At 37.8% G+C, this 19,932-nt stretch overlaps 1 protein-coding gene across 6 annotated transcripts in view; it reads left to right on the top strand.

Moving 5' to 3' along the window:
* CCDC120 (coiled-coil domain containing 120) overlaps positions 1–19,932 on the top strand; it is a 1,397,471-nt gene that overhangs the window by 1,171,844 nt on the left and 205,695 nt on the right. For all 6 annotated transcript variants that reach the window (XM_044080396.1, XM_044080398.1, XM_044080397.1 and 3 more), the window contains one exon: positions 12,018–12,243. In XM_044080396.1, the coding sequence (XP_043936331.1) occupies positions 12,018–12,243 (226 nt within the window). The remainder of the gene's footprint in view (positions 1–12,017; positions 12,244–19,932) is intronic.

Genomic DNA, 19,932 nt, shown 5'->3' with positions numbered 1-19,932 from the left:
TCCCATCCAATCGTCAAGATCCCTTTTGTAGAGGGCCAAAGAGGTGCTCTGCTTGACATGTATGGGCAGTCTATTCCAGAGTCTGAGGAGTCTCTGGGTCAAGAACCTATCCCTCCAGCATGTTTTGTTTATTGTGATGACAAGGATTAGATCCCTGAAGCATGTGGCTCTGAGGTATTGGGATTTCTTTAAGTGTAGCATGTCCAACAGCTCTGGGTTTGACATGGCCTTGTATGTTAAGCAGAGATCGCCTCTGAGTAGACAATATGCAACAGAGTATAGCTGGAGTTTTTTAAGGCTGTCCGCATAGGGCATCTGCTTTAGGCCTGTGATTCTTTTAGTGAGATATTTCTGCGGCCTTTACAGTTGTTGCAGATGTCTTGAGAGGTGCATACCAAATGGGGCGTTGTATTCTATAATGGGTCTAATGAGGGATGAGTACAGTGGGACAATGACCTCCTTTTTCCTGGATGAAAAGTCCTTAGTGATGAGGTGTGCCACATAGAAAGATTTCTTGACTGTTGTGGCGATGTGATTATCGAAGGTGAGACCACTGTCCACCTGTGTCCCTAAGTCTCTTATCACACTTTCAGTGTTTAGTGTACTGCCACCTATGTGGTAATTCACTGGTAAATGTTTTATCCCAAAGGGGATAAATATACATTTCTTGGCATTGAGCTTGAGCCCATGGCTCTGGTACCAAGCATCTGTTTCTGTAAGGCCCTTTTGTAGAGTATAAAAATCAAAAACGGTCGTGGGTAAAAGCAAGGTGCAAAAAGGAACCCAAACAAAATGAAAGAAAATGCACCGAGCTAGCACCCTGAGAACGTTTATTGATAGACAAAACAGAAAACAAAAAATGGTGAGTGCTTTCACAACATAAAGTTGCTTCATCAGACACACTCTATTTAAATAGTCAAATATCCATTACTCAATTAACTAATTAGGGCTAGCAAGCTTAACAGAGTCAAAATCAAGAAAAGCTTACCACAGTGAATCCTACAATAAAGATGCATTATGCATATAATGTTACACACAAAGTTACTAAACATATGGCAGGGGACCACCAGATTGGCTTCCTTTTTTGGAGGACAGCATCTTGGTTCTTTTTGGGATGGCACGATTCATGCATGAGTGGATGTGATCGTACAGTGCCTTAGTGTAGGATTCAGCAGTCGAACTTTCAGTTCTCGTCTGCATGGGTGTCATGAAGTTTGTCATTTCTGACTTGAGTGGCATGAAGTTGGCATTGGAGAAGTTTTTTTATGGAGGTTTCCTTACTGGGGCGTAGGATGTGGATGTTAAGGGTGATTAGCTAATGGTCAGACCTGACCAACAAGGGGGTGACCATAGGTGTGGAACATCGATTTCCCATGTTGGTAATGTCCAGGTCTACGATATTAGAGCCCCTGGTGGGACTATGGATTAGTTGATCCAGGGCATTGGAATTTATGAATTACAAGAACCGTTGGGCAAAGGTGTTGGTACACGAGTAGTTTTCCCAGTTAATGGCAGGGTAGTTGAAATCACACAGTATTAGGGTGTTTGGTTGTATCTTAATATTTTCCAGTATGTTTAGAAAGGTGTAGTGAGAATATTGGGGCATGGTGGGGGATCTGTATCAAGCTACAACTTGTATTGCAGTCTTACCTAGTGTTAGTTGCACCTGGAGAATTTCAGATGCATTGTGTTGGGCAACTAGCCTGGTGATGTGAATATCCTTGGTGAATATGGACACTCCTCCACCTTTAGTGTTTCGGTCATGGTTTGGTGGCCGAAAAGTGAGGTAAGAGTTGTAGCCTAGTATTGCAGCGGTGCTCTCTGGTGCCTTGAACCAGGTCTCAGTTACTGCACAGATATCAATGTTCTCCATTTTTAGGAGTGCCTCGAGAGAGTGCATTTTGAGGTTTAGACTTCTAGCATTGAGTAGCATTACGTTCATATACCGCATCTACAATCCACAGTGGAGACGTGAAATGAATGGCGGCATGTGCCACCAAGGGATTTAGGGATAGTAGAAGCAGCATCATTCATGGAAGCCAATGATCTGTGTTTATACTATTTAAAGTATCCTGAACTGGTTAGGTTAGCAGATGCCACAAGTATGAACATTATTTAGAACCATTTCACAAAATTTGGGGTACCAAATACCTTTATTTCAGATAATGCTATACAGTTTATGAGTCAAGAATTCAAAATGTTAGTGAAAATGTGAGAGTGTAGATGTATAGCAATTAGCCCTAGATATACAGTACCTACTAATGGTGGCCAAGTTGAGAGCATGATTCAGGTGACAAACAGTTGGATGAAGGAAGGTACAGGACATGACAAAACCAAATGTTATTTGCCTGTATTAGTCCACAGGAATATTCTGTTAACAAGGTGCATGATTATAACCTGCCCAGCTACTAATGGGCAGCAAGCAGAGAAGTAAGCTTTCAGTTACTGTAACAGTGTTAATGCTAGGAAATCAAAACAATAGTGCTCATAAATCCTTGGTCAGATTCTAAACTGAGTCAGAAAAAGGTAGTAACTCTAACAGAAAAGTGGGGTTTGGGCCTACCTAATTTTAGACTGTGCTAGGTCTCTTGTAGAATGACACATGATTAGGACAAGACTAAACCCATGACCCAACTGGCCTTGGTCAAGGTTAATGATAATTGAGGATAGCTCTGAAAGTCTGAGGTAGGCAGATGTAAACAAGGTATGGGGTCCGGTAGTTAGAGGACTGGCTTACTAACAGAATTACCTGTGATAAATGTAATGGTTTGTTTTTAGATAGGTTAGACTGTATTTGGTGTAATAAAAATGTCCTAGCATGAGGAAAGGCACATCACTGGCCAACTTGAAGTACAGGAACAAAATAATAAATATTGCTTATGGCCTTATGCTGCCTTACGGGTGTATTGAAAAATTGCTATTTTTTTACTAAAATAGTCACAGATATTTATTTGTATTCAAATAAATCTCACTGCCTTCTACATGTAGTATTGAGACAGAGCATTCCTGTCACATATTTGATTAGATGGAATTCTGTCGCTGCAACACTTAGTGGTCTTATCTTGGTGTGTAGTTGAGATCGTAATTTAACATGTTATAGCAGCATTATTTTAGTGCAGTTTTGCTCAGAAGTAGATAGTAGGTATCCTGTTGGCATAATCCTTTAGTGAAAGAGATGTGTGTTTCTGATCAAATTAGTTATGATCATATCCTTGTCATTGTTTTAAAAGGGTGAGGACTACTTGCCTAGGTGGCCCACTGCATCTACTAGGTAAGCACTATAAGGTTTCTGTCAAATTGTCAAAGCTCAAATGATCGAGCTGTGAATTTCTGAGCACAATTTGTTGGGCTCAATCCATCAAAAGTAGTGTGCCAAACCTGTCCTGTTCAAGACCTGTGACAAAATGCATCCAGGAGCTGATTACAAGCCGAATGTAGGAAATGTCCACCTTTTAGGACCCATGGTGAAGGCCAACTTAAGAGATGCAGTGGACTGCAATTCAGTCATTTGGTATTGCGAAATGCAGTTTGACCAAATAATATGTACGCGCACTACAATATGTCGGTGCAGCGATGTTTAGTTATACTAAGTAAAGATATTAATTCTCAAATAGTGATGAAGTTCAAATGTTTATTTGTCTGCATGTATTTATAAATTCTAGATAATCATTTTGGGGGACTTCATTCTCCCCTTTTTGTTGAAGTATTATTGTTAGATTACAAATCTCTTCAGTCCTGTATCTCTCATGCTATAGGTATTCGGAGAAAATGTTGTGCATGTGATGGTATACCCTTTGTACAGAAAGTGGCAATGTCTATGCCAGAGAAATGAGATCAGATGTTCAGTAGATGCCCTCAGGTGAATCCATGAGAGGTAGGGATATAACATGAGATCCGTATGCAGTAAGATGGATGTAGTAACTGACCCAGCAGAGCCAATGTACATAATGTTCATCTCATCACACAAATCTGGATGTATGGAAATATTGCATCCATTCTCACTGCAGCCATTCGTCTGTGAGTCTTCACTGGTTCATAAGCTATTCTCAGATCAGAGGGTTTTGAAATGCATTTTTGCATTTTCATTATGAGTTAAAAGATGGACATTAAGACCACCAACACTTTGAACTTATTAAGTCTGAAGATGTGGGTTATATGTTATTACTTACTTATCAACCATTGGGCTATTTAAATTTATTTCCAGAGGAAATATCTGAATCTGTCATCAAATTTGTAATTTTTTTTTTTTGTTTTCTCAAGCAGTTTTGTTGAAGATTTAAGTACATGGATCAGAAATTTATTTTTTACCTATATGGAATGTTCTTCAGTTCATGAAAAGAGGCAAGTTTCACTTCAACTCGTATAGGTGGTCATCCACTGAACTTGGTGTTTCTGATGAGGGTGCAGACCAGTAAACCATCCAAATGGCCCACATGTCTAGTCATCAGTTTTTATTTCAGGGGCTCTTTTATCAGGTAATTTATAGAGGCAGACAAATGCTGTTCTCAAAAGGAAGAACCAGCAGGCCTAAATCAGGGAAGCATATTCAGTTGTTGAAAGTCATGGAAGTGAATATTGCTTGTTCAACACGTTTTGTTGTATTGAAGGGCTGAGATTATTTAATGAAACTCTGACACCACTGCTTAGATTGAGTGCTTCTGTCTTCACTGACATGCAGTGATCTCAGGACTGATTATTTTTTGTGTAGGGAATTGAGTCTGGGTGAATTGTCACCCCCTCCCCCGCCCACCTGCTGTGGCTTGTTTACAGACCACAGGCTCATCATGGGCTGTTCAGATATTTTAAGGCCAGAGGTCACTATTAGGCTGTTAGTAAAAAAGAGTGGTTTTCTTGAATTCCTTAAAACGACATTATTTTATACTTCATTAAAGAAAAGGTAAAGAAGACAGCTGATTTCACCTAGTTGTTTAGCATATGATAATGAACTTTGTCCTGCTGTCTTGTGATTGATTTACTCAATTTCCACTTGTGACTTGTGCTATAAACTCACTTAACAATGTATACTGACTGTGAGTCAATCCTATAAAGAAGCGTTAACCTAGTGAGCTTAACATAAAGTCTGGTGAAGTTTAGAGCGGAGTTTTGTTTGTCAGTTTTACATAATGCAGTCATGTTTTATCAACTCATTCAGATCATTTGTATTAAAAGACAGAACTTTGCTTAATTTCATTATGCTGACTGGGTTACTTTCACTCAGCTAAAAGCCTTGTGAGGTAAGCTGGGTCAGCCATGAGAGAAGAGGTGCATACCACAAACCTCGAGCAATTATTTGTTCATTTATTTATTTTTACCTTAGCATCCTATGCAGCCAAATAAGCACTACATTTTTTGGAATTGGGAGGAAACTGTCATACCCAAAGATAGCATACAGTCACACAGGAAGGACGTTCATATTCCAACCACACAGCAAGTGGAGGTCAGAACCGAATCTTAGACCCTGCAAGTGAGATGCATCTAGTAACTTCTTCACCTGGTCCACACAGTAAAAGATTTAGTAATAGGTCAGAGTTTCCATTTCATCTAAGATTTGTTAGACGTCTTGGCAGCATATGACACCATAAGTGATGAATTATCATAACAATACCTAATAATCATTTATGGACTTGACTAAGAAAGACATTTCTAATTTTCACTTTTTAAGGGCGATCTCTTTCAAACTGTACCATCAGCATCAGATTCCGACTCTTCAGTCCATTTATTATCTTTTCTTTCTGTTTTGTACCCATTTCCAATGGACTACTGGAATACTGACTGGGGCATTGGATTTGCAGTGTACTTCCCTTTCCTTCCTAGGTTACAGTGGTTTCCGTAAACTAGCAGATCAACTTTAAGGCTGGTAATTTTAGCATCCCTATTATGTAGCATCATTGCTTTTCAAAGAATCTGATGGACCTTTTGAAATCCACCTGTTCATTCCTTCTCTTCACTGGTAGACATTTTCATGTTATATTTTGGCATACTGGGGCAAGATTCATTTATTTTGCCGCTTTTTGCTGAATTTGAAATTTGAGAAACAAATACCAAGTTATTGTCACCCTAGATTAAAATACTCTCCCTCTGTGTGTTTAAAGGTATGCTAGACCACTGCAAAATTCAAACCTGCATTTTTCCTTTTAATTAGAAGGGTTTATAACCTGTGTTTTCAAATGTTGTCATCTACATTTTTGGAACTGATAATAGTTATATTGTCAAGATTACTGTAATTTACCTAACTTGTGAGATTATTATTGGATGCTTTTTTTTTGCTCAGCTTTGTTTGATTTTTGCAAAAATAAAAATGAAACCTGCTGCACACCTTGTCGCTAGTAACACCAACTGTATAAAAGCCAGAATATGTCAAATAAGTAAAAGAGTTGGTGTCTGCTCCTGTTTACTTGTTGTGAAGCCAAAAAGCAAATGGCAAAAACGAACCAAGTTACCCTTGCTAACAATTAGTCCCGGTCTATTCAGACCAAAAAACGAAAAGCGACTGTGCAGTCCAGTGAAAAGGATAACTTTGTAATCAAGTAGCACAATAGTTTAAGCGACTCTGCAGTCAAAAAGTACGCAATATTAAACGACACCAAATGATGATAAAAGTTGATTTATTGGATCCACAAGTTAAATGATGGTAAGCGCTTTCGCAACAAGTGCTTTTTCAAACCAATACTTTTTCTTTCTTGAAACACACTTCTTTTATACTCAATTCATTCTGACTTAATAACCAGAGCAAATTAACCTCTTAAAGAGGTATACAATTCTTCATCAGCATATATATAAACATGTTTATTAATTACAAAAAATATAAACAGTATAAGCAATATAAGCATAAAACATAAATAAAAACATCATAATGCAAAGTGTAACCTGTCTATTTCTAAGACTTATTTAAAAATATATTGTTGAAAAAATAATAATTATGATATAATAATCATAATTTAATGTTTAAATTAGCTGTTTGTGAGCATATAAATGTTGACATGTAAAAATCTATATGTGTAAAAATTAAATATAGTAAAATAAATGTATGTATATATATTAAAATGTTGATATACACACATAAAAATGAGTATAGATATATATATATGTGTATTGAAAAATCTTATGTATGTGAAATTAATAGATATATAACAAATACATTTGACTACATGAAAAAACTATCCATATGATGAAAATAAACGTATATCACTATGTGTATGCAGAATGTATAAAAATGTATAAGAAATATATCCATGGAATGCAAACCTGAGTATATATGTAGCACAATATCAGGTTTGCATTGAGGCTTCAAAATATCACTCAACAGGGTCTACTTCTCCTATTTTTTAACATGGGTTTCAATGGGACCCTGTCATTCAACCCTGGGGCACAATGTGCTCTGGTCTTTATGATCCATTGGGCTTCCACTGACTCCGTTATGTTTTTTATATCGCCTCCTCTTGGGCTAGGTTGTAAAACTTGTAAGACAGAAAAAGTGAAATTATGTGTATTGTCACTACTTAACATGTGCTTTGATAAAGCATTTACTTGTGATTTTATTCGTATTTGATAGAGATGTTCCCTAATACGTTCCTTCAACATTCTGTCCGTTTTTCCTATATAAAAAGACATACAGGAGACACATCGCGCTAAATAAATCAAGTGTTTGGATATACAGCTGGCATTTACTTTTATATTAAACATTTCACCCGTAACTGGGTGCACAAAAACAGAAAGATTGGATACATAACTGCAATAATTGCAATTATTGCATGGATTAGTACCTTGGAAGCCAGAACACATTTCTGTGGTTATATAATCAGAACAACAAAGCAATTTATGTAGGTTCTTCTTATTTTTGTAGGCAAAGCAGGGATGTTCCTCTATAAACTGTGAAATCTCTGGGTCCAATCTAAGAATATCCCAATGCTTAATAATGCACTGTCTGATTTCTCTAGTGTCTTGAGTGTAATAAAGTGTATATCTAATAGTGTTTTTCTCTTCATTCATGATTGATTCACTTCTCAATCTATATTTACTTAAACCCTTGTTAGAGAAAATGGGAACTGCATTGCCCTGCCTCAATTCCATAACTTTACTTAATGTGTCATTGATTTCACTTATTTTATAATCCCTATTCTCGAACCTAGTCACTAAGGCATTCATCTCATTTTCAAAAATTGCAGGGCTTGAGTTCAGCCTGGAAACTCTCATTCCCTGGCCTTTTAAAATGTTCCTGAACACATGAGGGGGATGCATACTATCTCTACATAATAAACTGTTCCTATGACAGGACTTCCTATGCATACCTGTGTTGAAAATTCCACTGGGTAGGCGCCAGATCTGAATGTCCAAGAAAGAAATACTGTATGATGAATGTTCCATAGTGAAACTAAGAAAAGGTGTTAACTGATTCACCTCTCTTTCAAAAATGAGCAAATCATGAATATTACCCTGCCATAAGAAAAAAAGATCGTCCACAAAACGTTTGTAAAAAATTACATGTTCCGTGTAACTTCTCAGTTTAAATAACATGTTTTCTTCCCAGTAAGCCATTACCAGATTGGCGTAGCTATTGGCACAAGGTGTGCCCATAGCTACGCCATTCTTTTGTAAATAAAATGACTCTCCAAACAAAAAGACGTTACTATCCAGGACAAGCTCCAACAGGATACATATGAAATCTACTTTGGTCAGGGTTAAACCTGAGTGTGTCATTAGAAAACTATGTAAGAATTCTAATCTCAAGTCATTCGGAATCTTGGTGAACAACGATTTCACATCCATAGTCACTAACAACAAATTCAAATTGCCCTGTTGATTTTTAGTAGCTTCATAAAAATCCAATAAAAAATCCTTGGAGTCCTTCAATATAGTACTATGCTTTTCTAACAAAGGATGTAACTGTTTCTCTATATAATAAGATATGTTCTCAGTAACCCAACCACGTCCAGAGACAATAGGTCTCATGGGTGGGTCGAGTTCATTCTTATGGATTTTAGGAAGACCTCTAATAATAGGTGTTACTGGTTCTTCTATTAATAAAAAACTATAAAGTTGAAAATCCATTAAACACAGTTTATACATGTCTTCATGGTTGACATAAACATTAGCAATGATGTTCGTGACTTCTAATTTAGATAAAACCTGATAGTAGTCAGCATCATCCAATAAATCCAACATTCTTCTTACATAGTCTGTTCTATTGAAAATGACTATTGGACCCCCTTTGTCCGCTTGTTTGATTGATATATTATTATCCGACATAAGACCATTTAATGCTTGTACTTGCCTAAAAGACAAGTTGTTCCTTTTATTACCACTACTCCTTCCTTGCATAGAATAAAATTCATTCTCCACAGCTCTGCTAAACACCTCAATAATGGGATGTAAGCTAGGTATCATAAGACTAGGCTTCTTAAAGCCTAGAGAAGTATATGTAGATCCTTTGTTAGCAAACATGACTTTTAGCTGTAAATTTCTGGTAAAAAGTTTTAAGTCCAGGATGCAATCAGAGATTGAACTCTTTTTAGAGGGTATAAAGGTAAGACCTTTATTTAAAACCTCTATATCATATCTATCCAACGGTCTATCCGACAAGTTATATATTAGGTCAGTTTTTCCAAAATCTTTTTGATAGTGGGTTCCTTCAGATCGTAATTGGAGGCCTTTCTCTTTTGTCTGCCCCTGCTCATAGACCGTTCCCTCCCCTTCTGATATTGTTCTACTATGGGTAAAGGGCGTGATAGCTCGCCTTCTTTGTTAACCACATGTTGTGTTCTTGTTTTATTTCGAACAACCTGTGGCTCTGTCACCTGTTCCATAGGTGTAGGATTCCTATTTAACTGTTCAGGTGGTGTGCCAGCATTTGACCTAATTAGACATCCCTGACCATCAACCACACTCCTTACATTACTTGCTATGTTATGTTCACCCTCCTTATTAGTAATATTTGTATTAACTACACTCTCTACATGTCTTATACCATTGTTATTTGCTGAGCGAGTTAATGTTTGAGACCCACTTTGTCTCGTATTATTGCCAGCAAAATACCTCGGCCAAGTAAAAACTTGGTCATTAGCAAAATCGTATGTATCTCGGCTAACTTGTGTTTCTTTTGTTCAAGCAACCTCTTCTCAAACAATGCAACATTATCCATAACACGTTCTAATTTGGAATCCAATAAAACATCATTATAATTTTTATACAGTTCAATCTGTCTACATTTGATTGAATTACACAGTTCTTGTTCATCAGGTAGAAAGTAATCATTTAGGAGCTTCATGAAACTAAAGCTCACCTCCAAATTGAGCTGCTGCCAACGCCTCAAAAGTTCTGGGAACATATTTCCCGTCGTCGGCATTTTTAGAACTCTCAGTCCCCTGGGTACTATGCATTTCTGTATACAGGTTTCGAAATGAAATCTTTGCAATTGCAGTCGCTTGAGTTTTAAGAGCTCACCCTCTAATGAGTTCAGCTCTAAATTCATTTTTTCGATTTCTCCACTGTTGAACGGTTCCTCATTTCCAACTGGTAATATCTCACAGTCCATTAACGGGTTTCCGACATCAGTCAAACAACGTTTCAGCCTCTCTATGGAACTCCACTTCTTCGTGTTGCTTCCTGGGTTGTAAGGAAGTTCCACGTTGACGTTAGTGCTTCCGGTACTCTGTATATCTGCCATGGAGCTATCGGCAGGTGTGTCAGCAAGAAATAACAAAATGATGAATGCAAAAATAAAAATGAAACCTGCTGCACACCTTGTCGCTAGTAACACCAACTGTATAAAAGCCAGAATATGTCAAATAAGTAAAAGAGTTGGTGTCTGCTCCTGTTTACTTGTTGTGAAGCCAAAAAGCAAATGGCAAAAACGAACCAAGTTACCCTTGCTAACAATTAGTCCCGGTCTATTCAGACCAAAAAACGAAAAGCGACTGTGCAGTCCAGTGAAAAGGATAACTTTGTAATCAAGTAGCACAATAGTTTAAGCGACTCTGCAGTCAAAAAGTACGCAATATTAAACGACACCAAATGATGATAAAAGTTGATTTATTGGATCCACAAGTTAAATGATGGTAAGCGCTTTCGCAACAAGTGCTTTTTCAAACCAATACTTTTTCTTTCTTGAAACACACTTCTTTTATACTCAATTCATTCTGACTTAATAACCAGAGCAAATTAACCTCTTAAAGAGGTATACAATTCTTCATCAGCATATATATAAACATGTTTATTAATTACAAAAAATATAAACAGTATAAGCAATATAAGCATAAAACATAAATAAAAACATCATAATGCAAAGTGTAACCTGTCTATTTCTAAGACTTATTTAAAAATATATTGTTGAAAAAATAATAATTATGATATAATAATCATAATTTAATGTTTAAATTAGCTGTTTGTGAGCATATAAATGTTGACATGTAAAAATCTATATGTGTAAAAATTAAATATAGTAAAATAAATGTATGTATATATATTAAAATGTTGATATACACACATAAAAATGAGTATAGATATATATATATATATATATATGTGTATTGAAAAATCTTATGTATGTGAAATTAATAGATATATAACAAATACATTTGACTACATGAAAAAACTATCCATATGATGAAAATAAACGTATATCACTATGTGTATGTAGAATGTATAAAAATGTATAAGAAATACATATTTCATAAGGCACCCTGAATTTTAAGGTACTTACGAAGTAAGTATTGATTAAGTGATACTGTTTGATTGTGAAGATCCCAAAGTCAGGTTTGAGTACCATCAGCCCAGTTCAGTGTTGATCAAGTATAGCCACCTCTTTGTACAAGCTGGTTACATCAGGAGCAATGTTGGCTTAAGGCACTTCTGCCACTCAAGTGATTTAGTTAACTTATCACTAAAAGTGGTTTTACAGTTACTCAAATGGTAAAAGCTAGATACTGTGTTTGAAATTCTGCTCTGTGAAAAATGTGACCCAGAAATAATGCTTGTGATGTCTTTTTTTTTTTTACCACCTCCTCAAAAAAAAAACATAGGAATCCCAGTTGGAGGAGCTGGAGAGAGAATTTGTAGTTCAGAAGCAGGTTACAGAAGAAGCAAGAAGACAGCTGTCATTGGACCTGAGTGCTGACCAGTTTAGGAAAAAGAAACAAGTGTATGCCATAGCTACCAAGAGGCTCCAGGAAATTGAAAACCTGATAAAGGAATATAAGATTAAGTATGGGAAGAAACTGACACAGTGGAGCTCCCAGGCTTTGCAAGGTAAGTCCGCTGTATTGTAGGAAATGGAGCAGGTGACCCAAACAAGGTTAAAGGCACAGAAAAATCAAATTTATATTCTTTTGTTACACAGATGATGTAGCTTTTACTTTGAGGAGGGCCTCTGATACCCACTGCCTTACACTGTTATTATTATTATTATTTGACTAGTCGGAAGATTATGAGCTCTCTTTACCCTGCAATCTGGGATGTATCTTCATAGTTTTCAAGTCAACAGGCAGAATACCAGCAGTCAGGGTTTGGGCGGGGGGGGTAACAGTATAAAATCATCTCCAGTACTGCAAATTCCCATCACATTCATTGGATAATGTCTTCAGAGTGGAAGGAGACATCCAATCCTGGCTGGTTTCTTAAAGAGAACATCTTAAAATGAAATATGCCAGTGTTCTTGTTATTTATCATTGTTTGTTCAGAGGTTTCAGGTCTAAAATTGCCTTCATATCTCAAAACCAGTAAAATATTTTCTTTAACTAGTCATATTTTGCTGTTTTCTTTTTTAAATAAATATGACATAGGTTGAACTGTCTATACTGAAATTTCAAGGAATATGGTTTGTTGCATGAGAAAGTTTGGGCGCAAGTGTGTGTGCTGATTTCAGCAGATTTGCGTGCTGATTTTGACAGCTGCATCTGATTCAGAAAAGACTTTCCTTTTAGAAATGGCCAGCAGTTTGAGCATACCTTTGATTTCTCATTAATTATCCGGTACGAAAAATACTGCAGGGGCTGCTTGTCCCTTTTTAAACAGTTTACCACTAATGCTGGGTTACCACAAAGCATGCGAGAGAAAAGTGTACCCAAGAGAGCAGGTCATCTGTAGTTGGACCTATTCAACATGCATGCAGGTCAGCATGAAGCCAAAACACAGCTTTGGTCACATCAAAAGATATTGTGCACCTGGAGTTAATGTATAGAAAATGTCTGTCATCACTTTTCTCTGTAGTATTTTGCTTTCACGTGCATGCTAGAAGATACCCCAAACAGGCAGTTTTGTCAGACAGCACCCCACCTTACTAGTGGCTGATGCACTTCTGTTGCTTAGCAGTGTGCCAACAAGGATGCATTGAAGCTGATGTATGTACATTGTCAACACTCCTTCAAATCAGGGGTGTAACCAGAGAATATCATTTTGTACTTGTGTGCTGTTATTGCTGCTACCCAACCCATCTGGCAGTTAAAAAATCGACACATTACCCATCCCCAGCACTCAAGAAATGTGTGCATCACTTTCCCTCTAAAAGACATTAATTACATATTTTTCAGTTTATGTAACCCTTATTGGAGGCATTCATTTAGACAGTTTTGGATATAGTATGGTCTAAAATAGCCATGGTTTCTCTTAAGTAATGTTTAGAAAATTGTGCAAAGAGTATGCCTAGCTACACCATTGCTTCAAACTTATGTTCTGCAGGCCATCCAGAAAAAAAGCAGTCTGTGTTCAATAGCTCATTAATTAAGTATGACAACACAGGTTTGCAAAAATGTTTATTTTGTATCAGAGTTACTAACTCATTGCTTCCTTTAAAAAACAGTTTGACAGTTTACAAACTGTCACTAAGTGATCATGATTGCTTAATGGCAACTTTTTCTGTTCAGCACTCCCTGCAAACTAACATGTTACCTACACCTTTTCATAACCTACTATCTGCCTCAGGGCTGCGGAGAATTGGAGCCTTTCCTGGCATACAGCAGACTTAAGTAGGACTAGGAAGTCAGGCATGGGCACAATGCCAGCCAATCACAGGACACGCATATTAGAGGCAATTTATAATCTCACATCCACCATATGTACTACAGATATGGACTAAACTAAGGATCCCTTGTCAGACGTATGTAGACTGTTAGACTTTACAACCTCAGTTCAGAAGGCACCCCAGCCAGGAACCAAATTCAAGCTCTGTGAGGCAGAAATTCTACTTACTGTGCCACAAATGTAAGTTTTTAATCAAAAGACAATGTCACTGAGGCTCCAGGAAACTGAGAAACTAATAAAGGTTCCCATAGTTTGATTGCATTTATCTATTTGCAGTAAGATTTAGTCACCATAGTCAGTAGTACTCCAGATGTTTGGTCAAGGTCAGAAACTCTGATTGTACAAAAATAATATGCATGCAATATCATTCTAACAAGAGGTGAAATAAGTCTGGATATCAAAGAGAGAGCGAGATTAATTTAAAAAAAAGTGTTACGTATTTTTCCTCTGCCACTGAATCACTCGGCTTTCCTCTGCTTATATAACGTTTGGAAAGCTAGTCTGTGTTGACGTGGTCATTATTAGGTGTTCACCATTACAGGAAAACTCCTGAAGGTGGGAGGGGGAAATCCTGCTGTGTTAGCTGGTGATAGGCTTCATTTCCTTCATCTTTGCAATTAGAGGAACACTGCCAGTTTTTTGCAGCGCTGTTAATATAGCCATGCTGTACAATGAAAGATAACTGCTTTGGAAAACATAGCTTTAAGATAATGAAGTAAATCTGACATCCTCAGATTCAGTAATGTGTTTGCGTACGGAATTTTATTTTTTAATTCATCTTCTTCTTCTCAGACTGAAACTTAAGAATATTCATTCTTATTTCTTAAGTGAAAAAAACTGAGCTCCATTGAAATTATATCATGCCTTCTACAAAACTGCTATAAAATAAAAAGTCAAATGAAACAAAGTGTCTTCATTTAATGCATCTACACTTCGCAGATGTATGCAATCAGTGACATAATACAGTTACATTTGCTTAGCTTTAGTTTATTTTGGAAACTAGATAAGTTGGGAGGGTGGCCTAATGGTTAAGGTGTTTGCCTTGCAAACACAAGGTGCAGGGTTTGAGTCTCACAAAGGATTATTGGCTAGGCTTAAAATGGTTCACAAGGGCAGTTAGCTTAGTACTAATCTATGAACCTATGAACCTATAAATGAGGGGTTCCTTCACAGACCATTTCCGACCAAAACCCAGGTGATGAGGGAGGGTAAAGGTGGATGCTGTCTAGCTTTTTCTGCATAATACGTAGAGGGTCTATAACTGCGGTGGTGGTGCTGCGGTAGCGTTGTCACCTCACAGTAAGACATTGTCCTGTTCGATTCTTAGCTAGAGCATCTTCTGTGTGGAGACATGTGTGAATGGGCATACCTTCATTGAAGGTTGTGCGTCAGGGCCGGCAAATCGGCACGTAAAAATCTGCTGCCAATCATTAGCGGACCAGAGTTCCGCTGCGGCAACCCCTAACCGGAAATAGCCAAAAGACACAACAACAACAACGTAGAGGGTCTGTATTAGATAAACTAAAGTTTATCTAATCGAATGCTCACATGAGCGAAAATCCAAGAACTTGAAACTGGAATTGTGGGGGGCTGTGCTCCCCACACCCCCCGCTAAATATATAGTCCAACTCCGAGATTGTACTACAGTGAGGAAAGGGCAAATATTCCCATCTTTACTGTACCGCGATCTCACAATTGCGGTTCTGAGTTCTGCAATTTTCACTCGTGAGCATTCGTTTAGATAAACTTTTGTTTATCTAATATAGACCCTACATAGATATACGCTTGCGCGCGCACACACACACACACACACACATATATCATTGCCGGGACTGCTTTCTTTTACCTGACTGTTTATTACTAGTTACTTTATTTAGGTTGTGGTATTAATTTTTTTCATTGTTTTTGGTTTACTTTGAGGCTCGTTTATTTTGGGGGGCTTCTAATGGCCCTGTACTCTGCTCACCTCTCAAGCTGTCTGTATCATAAAGGGGCTGGAGGCTCAATGTGACTAATTCACATTGGGATGGTTTTTAAGAGGAAAGTTCCACTGCTGAGTCCCAGTAGGGCTGTGCTATTAGGGATTAGTGTCACTCAGTACTGCCCTGGGGGGGGATCGAATATGAGATCACAGTCTTGCTTATCTTATTCTGGTACCTAGGCAGCCTGCATGTCATCTGGACACAGCCTGGATCTGTTCCCCATATATCTTCCAGGGGTCTTCCAGTAAACAAGCCAGGCATTATTGCTGATGTGGTTAGTTCTGTGAACCTTATTTTTATCCCTGAAATCTGGTTGGATGAGAGTGTAGGACCCTTGTTTTGGTTTATGCAGCCCACTAGGTTTCAAAGTCATGCACACCCACAGGACTAGTCAGTTAGGAGGATAGTTGTGTTGGGGGAGTGGCAGTCTGTTTCTTCTCATGTTTGAAGCTGTCCAAACTACAGGATAAGAAAGTCAATCCCTTTGAGTATATGCCTGCAGCAGATTTAAATTTCATACCTCCTCCTACCATATTATCCGCCATGCTATGTGGGGTGGTGCTGCAGGAGTTTGCAGAACTCCTTGTCAGCTTTACCCATGAATGACTGAGGTAACTAGTACTCAGCAAATGTAATGTGTGGGTTGACGATGAGAGCTATCAATCCATCATAAACTTCCTAAATTTAATGGTACCATTTGTCTTACACAGATTTTCATCTGCTACTCATAAATTTGGCTCTTCATTAGACTTGGTCTTTCAGCTTGAGTTGAATACAAGGGATCTGGTGATGGAACCAGTCTCTTAGTCTGACCATTTTTACTGGGGTTTACTTTGGGTCTCCCCCATAATCTGCACCTTCATATATCTTGGTTTAGTGCAAACATCTTAGGAGTGCTACTGCTGAGGTTTTCTGTCCTGTTTTAGATAATTTTCCTGAGAGAATTAGTACTGATGGCATAGATGAGTTTGTGGTGTATTATAGTCAAGCCATGACTGGTGCTCTGGAGTCTGTCTGTTCAGTAAATGCATGCCATTCTGCATGTAATCTCGACCCATGGCTTGACAATGAGTTGCAGCTGTTACTTTGTCAAGGATAAAGTAAAAACGGAAGTGGAGATGAGACATATACCTGTTGAAGGACAAGCTTAGCATAGAAGAACACTATACTCATTACTAGGCGGAGGTCTGTAACAAGAAGGCGATTTTCTGTTAAATGAAATCTCAGCAGTGACAAACTGACTTGCTTCAAGCTTTCAGGTTATTGTCAGACTGAGCAGCCCAGTTTGCTTTGCATCCAAAAAGATTTTCTGCATTTGAGTGTGAAAAAGCAACTCATTTTTTCACTGACATGATGGCTAACGTCAGGTGCTCCAGTGTCACCGGTGCAGAGATGTACTGCGTCAAATGTCTGTGATGGGAAACCAGGACTGGTGTTGTGCAGAGTTAAAAACATAATTTCTGATAGCATCATGGATGTGATCTTAGCTATGATTGTGATTGATGTAATTTGGATCCAGGAACCACAAGACTGATTAAATCCTGCTGTGTGACTTGGACCATTAATTCTCTGCATTGTTCATTCACCCCTGACAGGAAAATTCCTAGATATGTTGAAGGAGGTATTAGTGACCCCGTGTACTCAAAAGACCTTCTTTTAATTCAAATTTGCTGGAGAATTGGTGATCTGTCTCAATTCTCCATTTCTTGGGTAGGTGTATGTTCAGCTGTACGTCTCTGTGACATCACACAAGCTGCTACATTCATGTCAGTCTGGCTGTAGATCTTAGCTTAGCAAGGAGACTGCTCTGTTAAAAGTAGTAAATGGCATCTTGATAACAACAGATCATTGGGAATACTGTATGCTAATCCTAGCAGATCTCCCAGCAGCATTTGTTGTTGTTTCCAAGCAGTTAAGTCATTATTGCAGTATGGGTAATACTGTTTTGGATTAGTTTCATTCTTGTCTTTCTCCACTCTCAATGCATTGTGTACGGTATAAATTCATCATGTACCTGCAATGTGAAGTGCAATGTATCACAGAACCCAGTTTTGACTCCTTTGCTATTCCGTGTTTATGTACTACCCCAGATGGGGATCATTATAAGGATGGGTATTTCTTATTAATCTTATACTAAAGATGCACAGCTTTACCTTTCCTTTTCTATGAGTGCATCACCACATTTTGCAGCCTTAGAGGATTGCATGGAATCCGTCTTTAATCGGTCATCATTATTTAACTGAAATGCAGCCAAACCAAGACTGAAATATTATTGGTGTCAGCTAATGTTCATCTATCAAACTTTTCACTCTTGATACCGTTAATCATCTGAGGTGGCAATCAGTTGGAGCTTGTTTCTGAAGTCCATCATCTGGACATTATTCTTGATGACAAAGCAGCCTTTAGAGATCAGTTGTCTGCTGACATCCAGAGATCGTATTTCTATCTTAGGAATATTGCCCAGGTTAAGCAGATCAGGCATGCATGTGATGGACATTTTGTTGATGTCTGATGATGGTGGAAATTTGAACACACATGAGCAGATCTGTTAATGCAGTCATGCATGCTAGAGTTTTTGGGTAGGGGGGTGATAGAACCATTAGCAGTTACTAGGCATTTGTGTACCATCATATTAGCCAATATCCTTTCCAAAGAGAAAGCACCAAACACTTAGCTGGTTGATTTGAAGCCTTCCCCAATGACTTTTGCTGAGCTAATCTATAAACCTGTTTTGCTAAATACAGCCTTATCTCAGTACTAGGAGATTAGCCTTGTATATTTTATCATTTACCCTGGATCCTCCTTATCTGCTCTTGTTGACAACTGTACATTAGTTGCATCTCCCATCAGCCTGGAAACCAAACAGCTGATGTTAAGGTGATGCTGGGACTGGTTCCCCATGTCCAGATACACCAGGCAGAGGGTGAGCTAAGTGCTCAGCTTTCAAAACACTAATACACCTCTATCTGATAAAACAACTTCAGGTTTTTGTTGTGCCATTAGTTCACTAAGCCTTTTATGGTTATTTCATCATAGTCACATGCATATTGCTAAATTGCTAGTTATGCATAATTTTTCTACATTGTGCACACTTTGTTGGAAATGCAGTATTACTTACACATGTTGCTATGTCTTAAAGCGAACAAATGAATAACCTGTTATGTTTCAAAAACAATCCAACCACACTTAAAATTAAAACTGTTATATCACAAACATATTGATTGTATTGTCCATGGGTGTGTATGTGTGTATATATATATATATATATATATATATATATATATATATATATATATATATATATATATATATGGATCTACTTCTTATGGTCAACATTTCAGAATGTCAAAGACCATATGGCTGAGACCATATGATCAGCATTTGAAATGTCGACCATTGAATAAAACAAAAAACACAACAAAAACCTACCTTCACTCTGCTAACAGGGGTCTATGCCCCCCTGCACACCTCAGGGGGGGGGATCAGCCCCCCACACCCCATGGAACTTAAATATACCAAATCCAAGATCGCACTACAGTGCAGAAGATGGAAATCTTTCCATTCCACACTGAGCAGAGATGCCGGTTCCACATGGGCGACATTTCGAATGTTGATCATATAGTCTCAGCCATATGGTCTTCGATATTCTGAAATGTAGACCATGTGAAGGGGACCCATATATATATATATATATATATATATATATATATATATATATATATATATATGTGTGTGTGTGTGTGTGTGTGTGTGTGTTTACTATCAAAATGTGGAAAATCAAAATAATTTTCCACCTTTTTATCGAACCAGTTAGCCAAAATTGGTAATAATGAATTACCAAAATTTCTGAAAGGTAAAATGGAATTGACATTTCAACACCAGAAGTTCCAATGTCGAAGGTCTGTATTACTGGTAATGTTTTTACAGGTGGGAAAGC

Source organism: Protopterus annectens, chromosome 8.part0, assembly GCF_019279795.1.
Source record: "Protopterus annectens isolate FY-2018-M chromosome 8.part0, PAN1.0, whole genome shotgun sequence".
Classification (NCBI taxonomy): Eukaryota; Metazoa; Chordata; order Ceratodontiformes; family Protopteridae; genus Protopterus; species Protopterus annectens.
This window is presented reverse-complemented; position numbering and strand designations above follow the sequence as displayed.